Raw genomic sequence first — 16,595 nt, 5'->3', positions numbered from 1 at the left:
AGCCACACATATCTGAATTGAAGGCATTCAAATGCCTAGAGAAAAAGACAGGAGTCTTGCTAGAGCACAGCCCCACTCCTTGTGCTCACAAGTCTCCCTGTGAGGGACAAAAGGCTTTTGTGTTCTTTAGCACCAGCTTTGAGAGGATCCAGCTGGCAAAGTAACCTAAATCATCTGAATCCCAAAGAACAGCAGCTGACCCTAATGGGAGTGCGAAGCTCAGGCTCCTGCCTGCCCTGGCCTCTTCCCGGCTCCCTAATGGGGTTTTTCATTCTACTCTTTTCAGGTCACTAGGAAACAAGGACCTGGGCTTTTCAAATTTTTTCCTTTAAGCAATTCCCAGCAACATAGATGTTCACAACCCCCTTTTGCCAGAGGCAACCTGCACTGCGCCTCTAGCCCTGTGGGGTTATTGCAGCTTTTCTTTGGAAGTGTTCATTCTAGTGAGATGTGGCTCTAAGAACTGCATCAAGACACAGATTCCTGCATCCCTTCCCAAGGGAAACAAGGAAATTTCCTTATGACCCCTAATAAGAAGCAGCACAATGGGGAAAGAGTGAAAATCTTCTGTAAAATGCCAGAGATTGGAGCAGAACAAAATTAATGTGGGTTACCATGCTGCCTCCATAAGCTGAAAAGTATTCACAGGCACAGTCCTGAAATGTAATCTAAATTAATAAGTAACTGGAGTAGTGATGGTCTGAAGTAACCTGATGCCACTGTTATGAATTGCTCTGTTCATGCTTATTTGATTATGCCCCTGCTTTTAACCCTTTTTTATCTCCTGGTCAGCAGCCTTCTCCTTCTGTTTTGGCCATTCCAGTGCAGATGCAGAAAGAACAAAGGGCAGCCTGAGAGGAAACACTTCCAACTGCAGGATGAGCTGTGGGGTTGCAATACAGGGTCAGATTCCAAGTGTCCATCAACTGCCTCTCTCAGATCACATGCAGAAAGCACAAACACTTTCTACCCACTCCTCAGGAGCTGAGAGATGGGCTGTGCCCAGCCTTGCTGCATCATATTAAGGGGATATTGCTCCTTACCACTGGCTCCATGCCCCAGCAGGAGCTTTGCCTGCATCCCAGATGCCTGCAAAGTGACCTGAGCCAACCTGAGGCTGCACTGCAGATGGGGCTTGGTTAAAGCCAAGGCTCTGGGCTATGAGCTTCTGCAACTGTGCCACAGGCATCTTCCCCTGCATTCAGCCTGCTGCAGGGCATTAGCCCATTGGCAGTCACAGTGTTAGCTTAAGGTGGGAGATTTCTGCAGGGCAAGGAGTGCCCTCCAGACCTTGTCCATCAGCCCCCAAAGAGTGTGTGACATCTTCCTGCAGTTGATCTTAGTTCTGTACTTGATGGACACCACTGGATCTGGTTCTGTGACCTTTATCAGCACAAGCTGTTTGCTCAAGTTAAGCAGGTGGGAAAGGATTGCTCATTGGAGTAAAGGAGGGCAACTGAGGCAGCAGAGATTTCTGCTGACTTTGTTTGAAGTTATTTTCTGCAATTTATTCTTGTTGGTATTAAAATTATAGAATAACTGAAACTAAGTGAAATGGGACCTGAACTAGTCACCTGTTTGCCCTATTTTTGTCAAAGGCAAGATACAAATATAAAGCAACAATTGGAAGACCTCAGTGCCACTGTCTCCAGGCAGTTTCCTGTTGTGCTACACATCACAATTTGTTTTTAAATTCAGATTTTCAGGAGTGGTAAATAAGGGTGGTCTGCTGAATGACCCAAGTGTGTGTGCTGCTGCTCATCTCCACACACAACTGCAGCAGGGCTGTGATTTCCCCAAACATCTCTAAGATGATCTCCTGTGTACTCTTAAGAATGAACAGGCAGGTGACTGGGAAGGGTAGGAGCTGCTGAGCTGTCCAGCATGGACAGGGATGACCACTCTGGTTTCTCTTCTCAAGGTCTGCCAGTGCACTGACATTCCTCTTACCCATTCCTCAATGCCAGGGCTTACCAGATGAAGGGAGCCTAAATGGAGCAGATGAGATCTCCTGTGCTGCACGTAAGAATGTGCTGAGAGAAAAAAAAGCACTTAAGGTCAGGCCTGCTCCAACAAGAACACTTATCACCCTGGGTGGATTGTTTTGCTTTTTTTTTTTGGTAATGTAGTCAAAAGCATTTGAGAAGTGATTTCCAGTACACAGGATAGCCCTCCTCTGCCATTTAGCTAGCTGCATATTCCCACCAAAGTCAGTAAGAAGCATGGCTGAATGCACCTTAAACACAATTCCAAACAGCAGACATGGATGCTGAGCACTTCCCAAGCCAACTGGGTATCCAGCTGACATGGGGTCCCCTTCTTTAGGGGGCAAATGTCCCGTGACATCACACTCTGGAGCTGAAACAGCCAGAGCTTCCTGAGGCTTTTGCACCATGGGCTCAGCAAGAGTTGACTGTGGAAGGGATCTCCTGATTCCACACCATCCCCAAACAACAAGCATCCTACAGCAATGCAAGCAACCAAGTGTTACTGGTGATAAAATTCCCATTGCCTACCGCTTCTCGGAGACACAGCTTCTTCAGCTCTTCCAGGCGCTGGCGCAGCGTCTCTTCCAAAGCTTCTTGCCTGGATTTCAGAGCAGCCAGCATGTCTTTCTTGGCAGACTGAGAACTGTCTGACTCTTGGGAACCTATCAATAAACAATGATTTCACTAGGCCAGCTGACAGCAGAACACACATCTGGAGTACTCGTAATTTTACCAAAGCCTGGATGCAGCCCTTCCAAAAAGAAATCAAACTATGACATGAAGCAGGTGTTTCCCAGTGTTTGTTTACTGAAAAATCTTAGTGTTTATGCTAATAGTTAGACATTGGACAGTGAATCACATAAAGACATTCGTAATAATTATCCAGAAAAATAAAACCAGCAAAATTAATCATGTAAATATCCTGGGGAAAAAAAAGAAAAGACATACAATTGCCATGAAAGTTCCCAGTGGCAACAAACAGTACAGTTAACACAGCCCTGGAGATGCATTTTTGGGAAATTAAACCTAGGAAGAACCATTGGACAATACAGCCTACTTCGTAAGAACTGCAATTACCCCAGGATTAAACAATTCAATCCACTTACACTGCCTGTTTTATGAAAAAATGTAATGGAGCAAAATTACCTAGCAAGATTCCTATGAAATACACCAAAACAACAACTTATAGGCCCTTCTGGGACAGGAGCTGTTCACTCATGAAAACACAGGTCAAGATATCTAAACTAATGTCCAAATGGCTTGAATTTTCAAGTGGCAATCACCCTGAAACTCCCACTACAGTAAGTCCATGCAGTAATTCATACTGTGTTGCTCAGATAGAATCACACAACCATAGAATCATAGAATGCCTAGGGTTGGACCTTAAAGATCATCTAATTCCAGCCTCCTGCCATGGGCAGGGACACCTCTCACACCTCCCATCCAACCTGGCCTTGAACACTTCCAGGGAGGGAGAAGACACAACTTCCTTGGACAGTCTGTGCCAGTGTCTCACCATCCTCACAGTAAGTGAGGGTAAGAAAGTCTCCACGTGATCCCTTTTTAATAAACTCCATAGTGGGTCTTGAGCTGGGCTAAATGGATGGGGCTGCTGTGGCTCAGAGGTTGTTGTTGCCTCAGCAAAAGCTTCTGGATGATCTGTGGGATCTGAGATATCTTCCATGGGGTAGCAGATATACAACTGTGAGACCCTATCAGCCCTACACTCTTTCAGACTGGCAGTGGGATTATGTAACACACCTAAAATGGCACCAGACACAATCTACAGGCTGGACTGTGTCCAGTGATTTGTAAGGACTTCTTATGGGGCATTTAGTCCATGCAGATGTGTGCCTCCAGAGAAGTCCTTGTCTCAGCAGTGCTTTCAAGGGAAACTTTCAACTGCTCCTACCCCACAGCAGTTCCTCTGGGCAATTGCTGTTCCAGAGTTGTACTGGGGGACTTCCACACCTCCTCTAGAGCAATAGCACAGAGAGATCAGACCTTTGTTATCTGCAGGAATCAGATAAAACAGGATGCTGCTGTAGTGTTTCTGTGCACCTGTATGATAGGGGTGAGATGGGACAAGTGTACAATGAAGACACTCAGCCCAACAGGGATGAAAATGTTGCTGCCATTTCACAGAGCTCTGGAAGGAACCTGGGGAACAACTCTTTGTTTTGGCAGCAAAATAAGACTGAAATCTATGCTTTCAGCTTCATCTTTCATTGCTACTATTCCAGCAGACTGTTAAAAGTTAAACTGAAAGAGGATTGATGCAAACCATGCCATGAAACAGTTCTGCATTGGCCCAGGGGGAGCAAAGAATCTCACTGATCTTTTCTACCAATATTTTCTGCAGTTCTAATACAGAAGACATCTGACACTTATTCTGTGAAACACCACTCTGTTTTGTAAAACATTTTATTGGGCTGTCCTGGAGTGGAGGAGGTGGAAAAAGGGCTCTTTCAAGGTCAGCCAGGTTGACCATCATCAAAGGAAGACAACTTTATGGTAAGATGTTTGTTTTGTTACAGTAGTCATCTTCCTTTTATTTGGGTTTGCTCTCACGGAAGAACAAAACTCAACTCTGCAAACATATCAATGCTGCAAGAACTTGACAGGATCTCCTCAGGAGCCTTGCTTTTGCCCTGGCATGGAAAGTCTTCTCTAGCATTTAGTAGTTCTTAACAGAATCATTGAATTGTTTTGGTTGGAAAAGACCTTTAAGATCAACAAGTCCAACTGTTAACCTGACATGTCCCTGAGCAGCCTGTTCCAGGGCCTGACAACCCTTCTGGTGAAATTTTTTTTTCCTAATATCCAATCTAATCCTCCCCTGGTGCACCCTGGGGCCATTTATCCTTCTACTGCTGGTTCCTTGTGACAAGGGACCAAGCCCCACCTCACTCCAACCTCCTTTCAGGTAGTTGTAGAGAGTGATAAGGTCTCCCCTCAGTGTCCTCTTCTCCAGGCTGAACAGCCCCAGATCCCTCAGCTGCTCCTCCTAAAACTTGTGCTCCAGGCCCTTCACCAGCTTCAGTAATCCTGCTGAGCAGTTATTAGCAAAAGTTAACCTGCTGAATTTCTTCACTGAACTGCCAACAAACTGCTGAGTCCTAGTAAAAAGTTGTTCATGATTCCAGCAGATGTTTCAACTTTTTTTTTTTTTTTTTTCAGGACAACTTTAACGACCTACATTTTCCTTTCAACTGTTCTTCCCCTTTCCTTCCTCTCTCTGCTCTCAAACCTCCACACCAGCCTCAGATTTATTTTTAAAAGCTATTAGTTTTTGCACTGTGCGTTGCCACAGCAGCAACATAGATGCTGAAACATTTGAAAACTTACGAATAGCCTAAACCCTGGCCAGATGCCTGTGCTGATTTGGGGTGTGCTGACAAGAAGGAAAGGAACAGCTTCTGGCTGAGCTGGTAGAGACCCAGACCAGGCACAGACAGTTTGTGGTGTTTGCTCCAGCTGTGTTTTTCCTGTGTGAGAAACCCACTGGTCTCATTCCTGATGCAGTCAGTGGCAGTGTCCACTGAGTACATGTTTAGCTTTCTTTTTCACCCCTCCCAGAAAGCAAAGGAATTTGGGGGAGATCTGGAAGCACACTGACACATTCTGAGTAGCAATGGGATTACCAGCCACTCCTTGGCACTAATGAACCAGTTCAAATTAACTTTTTCCAAGTGTGTTTTTGTGTCACAGACTCTTCTAGTGTAGTGAGGGTTCAAAGGCCAGGGGACAGAACACATAGTTCACGGCCTGTGATGCTGACTTGTTCTAGCTTGGCCATACCTGATGATACCTTGGGCATAACACAGGACTTATTTCACAGAATCACAGAATTATCACACAGTCACTGTGTCCAACTGTCAACATCCCCCTCATATAAAATACATATATTGATATTTGTATAACCCACTAGAGCATGTCCTGAAGTGCCTCACCTACATGGCTTTTAACTACCTCCAGGGATGGTAACTCCATCACCTCCCTGGACAGCCCATTCCAACAGTAACTGATCTCTCAGCAAAGAAATTCTTCCTTAGATCTAGTCTAAACCTCTCCTTGTACAACTTCAGGCCATTTCCTCTAGAGAAATTATCCACTAGACAGAAGAGGCCAGCACCCACCTCCCTACATCCTCCTCTCAGGTAGTTGTAGAGACCAGTAAGGTCTCCTCTCAGCATCCTCTTTGCCAGACTAAACATTTCCAATTCCCACAGCCTCTCCTCACAGTTCTTGCTCTCCAGATCCTTCACCAGCTTGGCTGCCCTTCTCTGAACTCACTCCAGCAATGTCTTTCTTGTAGTGAGGGGCCCAGAACTGAACACAGGATTTATTTAGTTTTTCCTTCAACAACTGTTCTGTTTGAGCTGGTTATTTTTTATTTAAAAGCTGCACTATTTTGGGGATGTATTATTTTTATGGGTTGGATTCTCTGCTTGTTCTCACAGGTGAAAGGCAAATGGAAACTTGATCAGTCAAGAGAATCACACTCATGTGAGATGCTTGTAAGGAGCACAGAACAGTGCTTTGTACTGCTGGGGAGCCTACAGCTTCCATTAGAGGCTCTTTATTTATAAATATCTATTAATCCAGCCTCAAGCGAGGCTGTGACCACAAACTCACTTCTAAATCCAGTGGCAATTGACCCCAAAATGTCAGAACAAATCAAAGGACCATAAAAATAACCAAAGAAATAATCAAAGACCAGCACAAACCAAACCAATCAAGCAAAGACTACCTTAAATCAGCCCTATTAAATACAATGCTCACTGAGTCATGGCTGCCCAGTGCCTTGCAAAGGAAATCATCAACAGAGAAAAATCAGTCCTGAAAGATTATTCCTAACATGAGAGACTGCTGCTGCAGCAAAAACGGTTGACTGAGAGACTTTCTCAGGTATTTTATCCCCTCCAATTAGGGGTAATTCTTAATGCAATAAACAGGAGAAATGCTGCTGAAATGTGTAATTTCACTGTATGGCTTTTGAACTTTTCTGTGAAAATTATCACTCAGCTTCCTTCCCATTTGCTGTGCAAAGATTTACCAAAGTCTGCATTTTAACAAACACTTCTGCAGAACCATCTGATGTCTCTAAAAGAGAAAAGGTTGTGAAAACATACCTGGTAGCAAGCACAGGGCCTTCTTTTTGGTAAGCTCCAGGCACATACTGAATTTGGGCTGTTTTACAGCTGATACTGCTGGTTTAATTTCAAAGCCAACGCAATTACACATGCCCTTTCCTTTCCTCCTTAGTATACAGGATAGGACAGAGGTCTTGGTGACCTGAACATCCACTTAATACCCTATTAGTGTGTGGATATGCAGCTCCCCTTCTTCTCACTCACACTGTCTGGGTGATTTCTCCAACCACTGACATTCAGGAGAATGTGAGCAGTGAAATGGGGGGAGAATATGGTTCTCCCTGTCTCATCTCTGGAAACATTCCAAGACAGGTTGGACAAGGCTCTGAACAACTTGATCTAGTTGAAGATATCCCTGCTCATTGCATTGGGGTTGACCTTCAAAGTAAATTCTACTGACTATCCTATGATTATATAGTGCCATGAACTCACTTCTCCTGGTTAAGCTTCTTTACCAGTGCTAATGCTCTGGTTTCTGATCCCTCCAATGCTGCTGATGTCAAGACCATCCTGGTGATATTGATGGGGATGTGAAACAAGTGAGTGACACCCCCAAAGGACTGACCAAGACAATGTGCTGTGACTGTGCAGATCTGCAGGGGTCCCTGGAACGGGACCTGCTCCAAGACAAGTTTTGTTTGTCAAAGAGATGAGATCAGCAAGGTGAGCCACTGTTTTGAAAAGGAAAGCCCTACCAGTGACTCATTGTTCAACCCTATTTCCTCCACCTATTGTAGCAGAATGGAACCAGTGTGGAAAAGGGATAAATGAGAAGCATGAAAACAAGCAGGGAGGATGGATGAGATGTTGAAGAGCACAGTGAGCCAAGGCTTGGTGCTTGGTGTGTGGAGAGAGGAGACTCAAAAAGGTGTCTGAGCAGCAGTGAATTAAGAGCATCCAAGCACCTCCTCTCTTCCTCATTTTGTGAGTCTCCTGCTCCAGGAAAAACACATCTAAATATGGCATACTCTTCATGCTGCTGGCTCTGGCTCAGTGGCCTTTGGTCGAGATGCCCATGGGAGGCTGCATGGAGGTCCCCCCACGCCTGCTCCGTGCCAGAGCCCGGGCTGACTCACCACACCAGGATGTCAGTGCACAGCAGCCTCAGACAGCTGCTATCTCTGGTGTCTCTGCCAGACAAATAGGATATCCTCCAGGGCCTGCAGGAGCCCAGCTGGAGCTGCTCCTCACAGGATGCACTCAGATATCCTGTGGGTGACTGTCTTTGTGAGCCCCTGTGCTCGCTGGCCGTGCCGGAGGCCACTTGGGTGCTGCTGATCCACTCTGACACCCACCAGGATGGTCCAGCTGGGAGAAGACCCTGCCAGATGGAGCAGTGGGGGCCAGGGAACCAGCTGGCTGGGCTCTGTCATGGCATTTGCAAACATAAACAGGTCCCTAACACAGGAAACTTCCACCACTGCTGAAGGAATGGGGCTCAGCGGGCTGGAGGCTCCTCAAAGATGTCTGCAGAGCTAAATGAAGCAAATGTGCTCCACTGTGGTCTCTCCTTTGAGATGAAGAAGGCAGTCTGGGGTTCAGTCCAACAAAACCCCAGCAATACCAGGGCTCCTCAGTAGCTAGGAGTGATGCAGAGTTCTTAATGCACAGGCTGCTCCATAGGAAAAATCCACCTTAGAGCTATCTGGGTTTTGTTCCTGCAACCTGAGGGTGTTCCTGCTTACAGCAGGGGGTTGGACTAGATGACCTTTAGAGGTCCCTTCCAACCCAAATTATTCTATGATTCTATGGTAATTATGTCTGCTCTCTTTGCTTTTATTCATGGGAAAATCTTGCCCCACATGTCCAGGGATGGTTCAGAGACCCTGAGCAGAAGATCCTTGAGCTAAATTTCAGCAGTTCACTGTTCTGGGGGGCAGAGGGGGCTTCAGAGCCAAAATGAGGACAAAAGTTAAGAGTGCACTTGTCAGAAAAGGAGTTGGGAGCATTAGGTATCAAACTTACAACTCTGCAGTGGACACAGACTGTGGGCAGGGAGATCAAGGGTCTTGGAAACATCAAGGAGCTTAGGGTTTGCCCCTGAAATGCTGTGACCACGGGGAAGTCACTGCCCAAGTATTAAACACTTATCTCCTCTCTGCTGTGCCTTCAGACTGTAAATGATGTCGGGCAGTGACTGCCTCACACTGCAAGCAGGATCTTGGCCAGACAGTGTGAAAGCTGGAAGCAACAACAAATACTTCCTTGCAGCCTTGCTCCAAGCCCAAGGGAGACATTCCAGCTTTGGCATGCTCCTCATGGCATTGACAGCCTCTGAAGTGAGGAGGAGGGAGATCCACAGAGGAAATGGCTACAAGTAACTTCCAGGAAAAAAATGACTGAGAACAGTAGGGAAGTGGGAGCAAATAGAGATTCAGTCCTGCCTTTGTGGTTTTGAGTCACTCAGGGTATTTATAGCCTGGAAATCTACTGCAGCCACTAAATCATTTGCACTTATTCTCTCCAGTGGGCAGGCAGTGAGATAACCCATCATTGTTGTGATTGTGTGCTGATAATCACTGGCACAATGGGAGGAAACAGAGGCTGGGATGAAGCCTGTGCCCAGTGGGACAGGCAGAGAATGTCCCCTCCCATCCAGTGGGACAGAGTTGGGTCACCTCTGTCAGCCAGGCTGGAGGGAAGGGGCTCTTGGAGCAGAGGGGTGCAAGTGACTGTGTGGAAAGAATCCAAGGCTTCTGATTCCCTAGTATCCATCCTCCTCTGCAGGCATCTTCTCTCTATGCTTCCTTGTAGCTGCTGGAAGGCAAAGAGCAGCAGCAAACCTCACAGCTCTCCTTAACAGTTTGGGGAGAGCCCTGTCCTCATAGCTGGCAGGACCTAAGGCAGCTCTGAACCCAGGAACCTGGAGAAAGGTTCACACAGCCCTATGCTGGTGTCCAGGTAGACTGAACCACCTATCCAGGCCTGAAGAAATTATTCATTTGCTCAATGAACTCTGCATAGGTCCAGTCACTACTGAAATTCTGCCTAGTCTGCAAATCCCATGCTCAGCCAGACAGGATTGGAGCAAGCAGCAAAAAAACAAACACAGAAATGGGCAGCTCCCAGTTTGGGATTTCCATCCCTGTAGCCCTGATAGGTCCTGGCCCTACAGAAGCTTTTCTGGGCCAGATTTCTGCTGGCTTTCACCTGGCTCCCTGTAAGAGAGCAGAAGCAGAGTCCCATGTTGTTGGTTTTTTTTTTCCAGGAAGGTGAAAAGTCAGTGTATGAACATGAAAACAGGATTACTACCAAGTAGTTCTCATAAACTTGGGAATGGTGCCCAGGAGGCTGAGTTCTTGGGAAGGCCTTAAGAGCTTCCTTGGGGTACTTAATGCTATTTACTTTCCAGCAGGAGTAGCTGGAAAAAATGACAAACAAAGAGCTCCAACAACCCGACACCAGGCCGGGAGCTGCTCAGCAACTCCCAGAGCAATGGAAGGCACAGAGGTGGATTGTATACTGAGGAGTCAGGAAGACCTAAGCAGCAGAAAGGCATCTCTGTTTGCAGGCAAGGTAGGGAATTGAACAAGAGGCTGCTCTGGAGCATTGTAAGCTTTGCACATTTTAACCCCTTCCTGGACATTTTCAGGGCAGGAGAGGGTGGTGTTTAAGAGACACAAAGAATGCAAAGCTGATCTGCTGCACCAGTGAGGGTTCAGTGTGTTCCTTAGATGGACTTTTCCCTTGCCAAGCTTGAGAAGTTTATTCTCTGGCGTTACACATCTCAACACAATCAGTTTTGATAACTTGATGTGATGCTTAATAGAGGGCATTCAAGTGACTGTAGCTGTTAACTATAAGGAAATCAGCAACCTTGCTCTCCTGAAGAGCTTCTCACCTGAGCAGCTTCAAGCTCTTTGCAAACTATCCTTGCTTTGCTTCTGGAGTGGCATTTAGCACTGTTTTACATACAGTTTGTTCAGATCAGACTTACAGAAGAGCATCAAGGAAATACAGACCCACCTTCTCTGGTCCTTTTTTTCTCATGCTCTAACTCTACTCTGTATCAACTTTTTTTGGATTTCTCTCACAGATCATGTCTTCCTCATACAGGAAGATGCTCTAAGCCACAAAAAGAAACCTCTAGGTCCCCAGCACTAGTTTAGTACAAAGTGCTAGGGAACAGCTCTTTTGACTCTGGGATACCAGCCAAGCAGCCACCCTCCCTCACCACTACTGGGGGACATCACCAATTCCCTGTTTCACCAATTTCCCTCTGTTTCTCTAATGAGCTGCACTGGTTTACCACTTTCTCACTGCTGGCTGGAGGCTTCTTCATGAATGTATCTGCCTAGGGATGAGGTGGGTGCCAAAGGGTCATCATGGCAGAAACTGTGCAGAGAGACCAGGTTTCAGCTGGTGAGAGGATGGAGATGACATCCTGGGGCCAAAGAGGAAATGAACAGAGGTAATGAGAGAGGGGGAAGCTCCTGCCTGTGCTGCTTGTGCTGAGAGACAGACTGACACCTGGACAGACAGAAAGGCTAAAGGGAAGTAACTTTCATTTATGCAGTGCGGCTTCTGGCTTCTCCATTATACCATGACCCTTCCCACCATATGCCCTCCACTTACAGGATGAAGGACTTACCTGATGACAGAAGACTCCCACTGCTGCCACTGATAATTTTGCCTTTACTCCCCATGTTGGCCAGCTTGGAGGTCTTGAGCGTTCCAGTTTCGGTCAGGTCAATCGCAATCTCACTTAGGCTTCTTGCAGCATGAATCTTGGACTGGACATGGACACAGGAGTTAGTAGTGGTCTAGAGCTTCTTTAAAGAGTGCTTTTGCTGTGGCAGGAAACAGGGCTCCACAGCAAACTTGGATTATTTTACAAGAATAGAAGCAATCTGGCACGGTATTCGCTGCTGTACTTTTTACATTCTTAAGTGGGTACAATTCTGGAATTGCTCCCTGTTGTTTGTTATTTTCTCTGCTTTGCCATGGACATTTTTTCCTCTTAAACAATCTATGTATGGAGTCACTGTGTTGCCACATATGATAAGAAACCTTCAGAAATGCCAACATTATAAAATGCAAAGCCCATCTCTAGCATCTAAAGGAAGGGAGGAGGGGCCTTTCTAAATTTGCAATGAGCTTTGGAACCGGAAACAGTGAGGATATGGCTTAACTGGTCTGTCATGAGAACCTGGAAGAAAATACTGGCAGGAAAACAAGTTCAGGTTATGGACCAGACTAACAAGCAACATGCAATGCCCCTACTGTGAGGACCTGTTCAAAGTAAATACATTACTCCAGTAAGAAAAAGTAGCCAGCCCCAGCTCAGTAACTGGCCACAGTAGGGCAAGGAGTCAGCCACTGTACACCAAAAAAACGTGAACAATCCAGACACCTGCAGGGAAAAGTAAAACAGGCACAGTGTGCAAACTGAGAGGAGGAGAGGAGGAGAAGAGAAGGAGGGGAGGAGCAGGAGAGGAGGAGAGGAAGAAGAGAGGAGGAGGAGAAGAGGAGAAGAGGGAGAGAGGAGGAAAAGAGGAGGAGTAGAAGAGGAAGAGAAGAGGAGGAGAAGAGGAGGAGTAGAAGAGGAAGAGAAGAGGAGAGGAGATGAGGAGGAGATGAGGAGGAGATGAGGAGGAGATGAGGAGGAGATGAGGAGGAGATGAGGAGGAGATGAGGAGATGAGGAGATGAGGAGATGAGGAGAAGAGGAGGGCAGGAGGAGGGGAGGAGGAGGAGAGGGAAAGGGAAAGTAGAGGAGAGGAACTAAGGACTAGCTTATGCTCTGAATTCTATTTTATGTATTGGTTGCTGAATTCTCTTCAGGTATCAAGCCATGCTAACAAGGAGAAAACTCTACAGCTAGGAAGCAGCTCTCTGTCTGTAACATGGCACACAAAGAGACTGCTATTTCATCTGCAACCTGGAAACTGGCTTTTTGGTTGCTCACATGAGCTCCTCAGTCATGCATAGAGGGAACCTGGAGCTCAGCCCACTGCCCAAACCTCACAAGTTCTGATCTGCTGAGCTTCAGTTAGCCTGGCCTTGCAGGGTCACTGACATGCAGTGTCTATCTCCCAGAACCCAGGAAGTTGTGCTGAGGCTCTCCAGCCACCCAAAAGCTTTTGTTCAACAGGATGGTGAAATCCTAGTTTAGGATCACCTCAGAATTCCCTGCTGCACCTCCCGTAAGCCAGAAGAGACTCTCAGCCCTGATCATACAGGTCAGGCCAAAGGCACAGCATTACAGTGCTAACAGATCAGAAGGTACATGATGTCCATGTGCCATGGTGGGATCTGTTACCACTGGAACTAACACAAGATGGGGAAAAAATGAACACTTGCCATGATGGGATTTTCAGTGCTATTCCACATGCACAGGAAGCAGAAATCATTTTAACAAGAACTAAGAGTGAATTGATGGCTGAATACTCACCACAGAGAGCTTCAGTCTTAGCTCTGTTAACTGATTTGCTGGGGGGCTTTGGGTAAGATACTTAAGGTTCTTTGTGATTCCTTGCCTCTGTTTGCACATCAGTGAAATAATGAGGGAAGTAAAACATCTCCCTGTTGCACACTGTGCTTTTAAGATTAATTTAAGTCTGCAAATGAAGACAGGACCGGGAGAGCCTTATACTAAAAATATTCTCAGAAGTATTATAATTTAACATTCTTGCTTATTTAAAGACTCCATCATTACCATTCAGAGACACCCAAATGTCTCACAAGCTTATTTCCAAAGCCCCAACAACTAACTGGTACGAGCACTCACCCACGGGAGTCCAGAACTACCTGTCAGGATGTCAGGGCAGATCAGGCAACCAGTACTGGTCACCTTAAACTAATTCTCCAACCAGTCAGACACTTCTCATTTCCAGCAGCTGCTCCCCCAAATCAGCCCCAGGAGGACAGCACTCTTTCAGCTTCTTGGATCTGAAGTTTCTGGTCAGAAACAAGGTCTGTGAAACATGTTCTCCAAATAGCTCTGGAAGCTTAGTTCTAGGTGAAAAGGAAAGTCACTGCTTCTATCTAATGAAATTTCCTGCTACTGAAACCATGATAAACAGCCTGACCATGAACTGCTGTCTTGCTGCCATGGCAGATATTTGGAGGTAAAAAAGCCTTCAGAATGTTGCTGTCCTGGTGATTTATTCCCTGTGGGTGTGTGCTGTATGACCCTACATATATGTAAGGTTATGTATACTTCGTTTAACCCCATCAACAGCCATAGTAGTCAAATGCAATATCTGCCTAACCTAGCTGAGTCCTTGCAGTGGCTGCCTAAGGAAAAAATACAAACCCAAAGCCTGCACACACAGATCCTGCCCTCCTGTTTAGCCTCCTGTGCAGTGGCTTTCCTGTATTTGTAGGATAGTTACAGCAAGAAGCCCTGTCGTTTATGTCCACTCCTATTCAGTAGGTAAATGAAAAAAGATGATGTAATGCCAAAGCCTGGCATCCTCAGAGCCAGGAGAGAGGAAAAACAAACCAGAAGAGCAGGTAGGGGATCAGCAGGGCAGCATGCAGCCCAGAGAGGGTGCAATCCAAACCTGCTGAAGCCAAAGAAGAAGGTTTTAGATCCCTTCACAGCTATGCTAATGGTGCCCTGCACTGAACTGTGAGGATGGAGGTTCTTCTGAATAAAATGGGGTTAATTTTCCATGCTGCTCAATCCCTGCTGCCTCTCCTGCCTACAGCAATGCCCATCAGCATCGAGTGGTCTTGTGCTTTGGACAACCACTCATCAAGAACAGGAATCAGACCAACAGCTCATTTCATCCAGGCCACTGAACAGCAGCCAGCATGAGGCTTGGGCTAGACTTTGTCCTGACAGCACAATAGTGGAGAGGTAGATTACATCCCATTAGCACTCCCTCGGGCCCTGCAGTCCCTCCAGGCTCAAAATTTTTAAAGCACTTAGCACAGACCTGCCAAGTCTCATTTCCATGGAGGGAGACTGGTTCATTCAGGAGTCATTTTGAAGCACGGGGCCAAACTGATCCCCAGTGCTGTTCTGACAGGGTCAGAGGGTGAACAAAAATCCATCAGTGAAATGCAAGAGTACATGAACACTAGGGATGAATTTATCCCCCTTGCTCGCAGTGATGGGCTTTGCTGCAGGTGATTTTTTTGAAACCCTTGGCCTGTTTTCTCCAGTTCATTCAGCCAAAAAGCCTTGTGCTTGGAGGAACATGCTGCTGGAAATTCCCACAAACAGGGACTTCTCAAGGCTTCTAGGCCAAGCACTTGATTGACTCAGTGTAGTCAAGAGAGCAAAGACATGCCTTGAAGTCTTGCTGCATTTGTCTCCTGAAAAAAAGGGAAGCTGACAGGAGCTGTGCACGCTGAGATATTCACTTGGAAAGCTGGGGATCTTTTCTGTCTCCAGGTTACGCTTCAATTGCAAGGAGAGAGACAGCTCAGTGGGGAGCAAGATGTTGGGAACTTGGTGAGATGGCAGGAGTTCAATGCAGAGTGAAGCTGCAAAGAAGGCTGGGACCTCACTTCCTTGCAAAATGGGTCAAAACCCCAGCAAGCTGATTTTATGTCTTTTAAAAAGCAAGTGAAAGGGGTTTTCCAGTGCAGCTGTACAGAGGGCTCGGATCCAACTGGTGCCTGGTTATGAGGTGCATGGAGTTCAAGCTTGCTTTATCACTATGTCCTATCTCCTGCCATCTTATCAAGGCTCAGTCACAGTGAGCTCCAGCAGGATTTTTCTTCTATGCTTGTTTTTATTTTTCTTTCATTAGAATGATAGGCAATGCCAAGTTCTGACATGAAAAGAGGAATATCTACATTTTGCTTTGAAGTTGGGGATTCAACTTTAGTGGGACTGAGATTTAAGGGGATGCAAACCCATGCAGCCTGAAACTCAAATAAATGTTTGTCTAAGCTCCTGGGAGCTGAAATGAAGACATTTCTTGCCACCCCACTGTGGCATATGTTTTACTACTTTTCAAAAGTGAAGCACATGTGGGTACAGTGTCCTGAAGTGACCAGCAGAATAAATTGAACAGATCAATTAAAATTGATGGATTTATCAGCCTTGACAGCGTCATGTCAAAGACGAAGACAACAGACTAAAATACCAGCTCCCTTAAGAGAAGAGGACAAAAATATTTGTATGCCTTAACTTCAAAGCCTCAGCATGACCACTGGGATTATTGTGACAAAGCACACTGACATGGTCACAGATGTGACAGGTTGACAAACAAGGGCTAGTGGGTGGTGCTGTCTGTAGGAGTGTGAGAGAGGGGAGATCAGATTGAAACACAATCTGCCAACAACAAAAGAAGTCACTGAAGGGAAGACCTGGGCACTTTAGAGACCCAGTTTCCTACCAAAGAAATTGGAAGAGGGGGGAATCTCCTTTTGTTTGCTGGTTGACTGTGACCTAAATACTGTGCAGCTAGATCAGCAAATCCATCTGGATAAAAGTAAAGACCCAAAGTTCTGTTTGTCTGCTTAGTTGTTTGTGTTGACATCAGGAGAGA

The 16,595-nt window shown here is 46.2% G+C and overlaps 1 protein-coding gene across 11 annotated transcripts in view; it reads right to left on the bottom strand.

The window, feature by feature from the left end:
- The window catches only part of FRMD4A (FERM domain containing 4A), a 367,278-nt gene that overhangs the window by 18,141 nt on the left and 332,542 nt on the right, over positions 1-16,595 (bottom strand). For all 11 annotated transcript variants that reach the window (XM_071734084.1, XM_071734081.1, XM_071734085.1 and 8 more), the window contains 2 exons: positions 11,736-11,877; positions 2,517-2,650 (listed from right to left, as the gene is read on the bottom strand). In XM_071734084.1, coding sequence (XP_071590185.1) covers positions 2,517-2,650; positions 11,736-11,877 — 276 coding nt within the window. The remainder of the gene's footprint in view (positions 1-2,516; positions 2,651-11,735; positions 11,878-16,595) is intronic.

Source organism: Heliangelus exortis, chromosome 1, assembly GCF_036169615.1.
Source record: "Heliangelus exortis chromosome 1, bHelExo1.hap1, whole genome shotgun sequence".
NCBI lineage: Eukaryota > Metazoa > Chordata > Aves > Apodiformes > Trochilidae > Heliangelus > Heliangelus exortis.
This window is presented reverse-complemented; position numbering and strand designations above follow the sequence as displayed.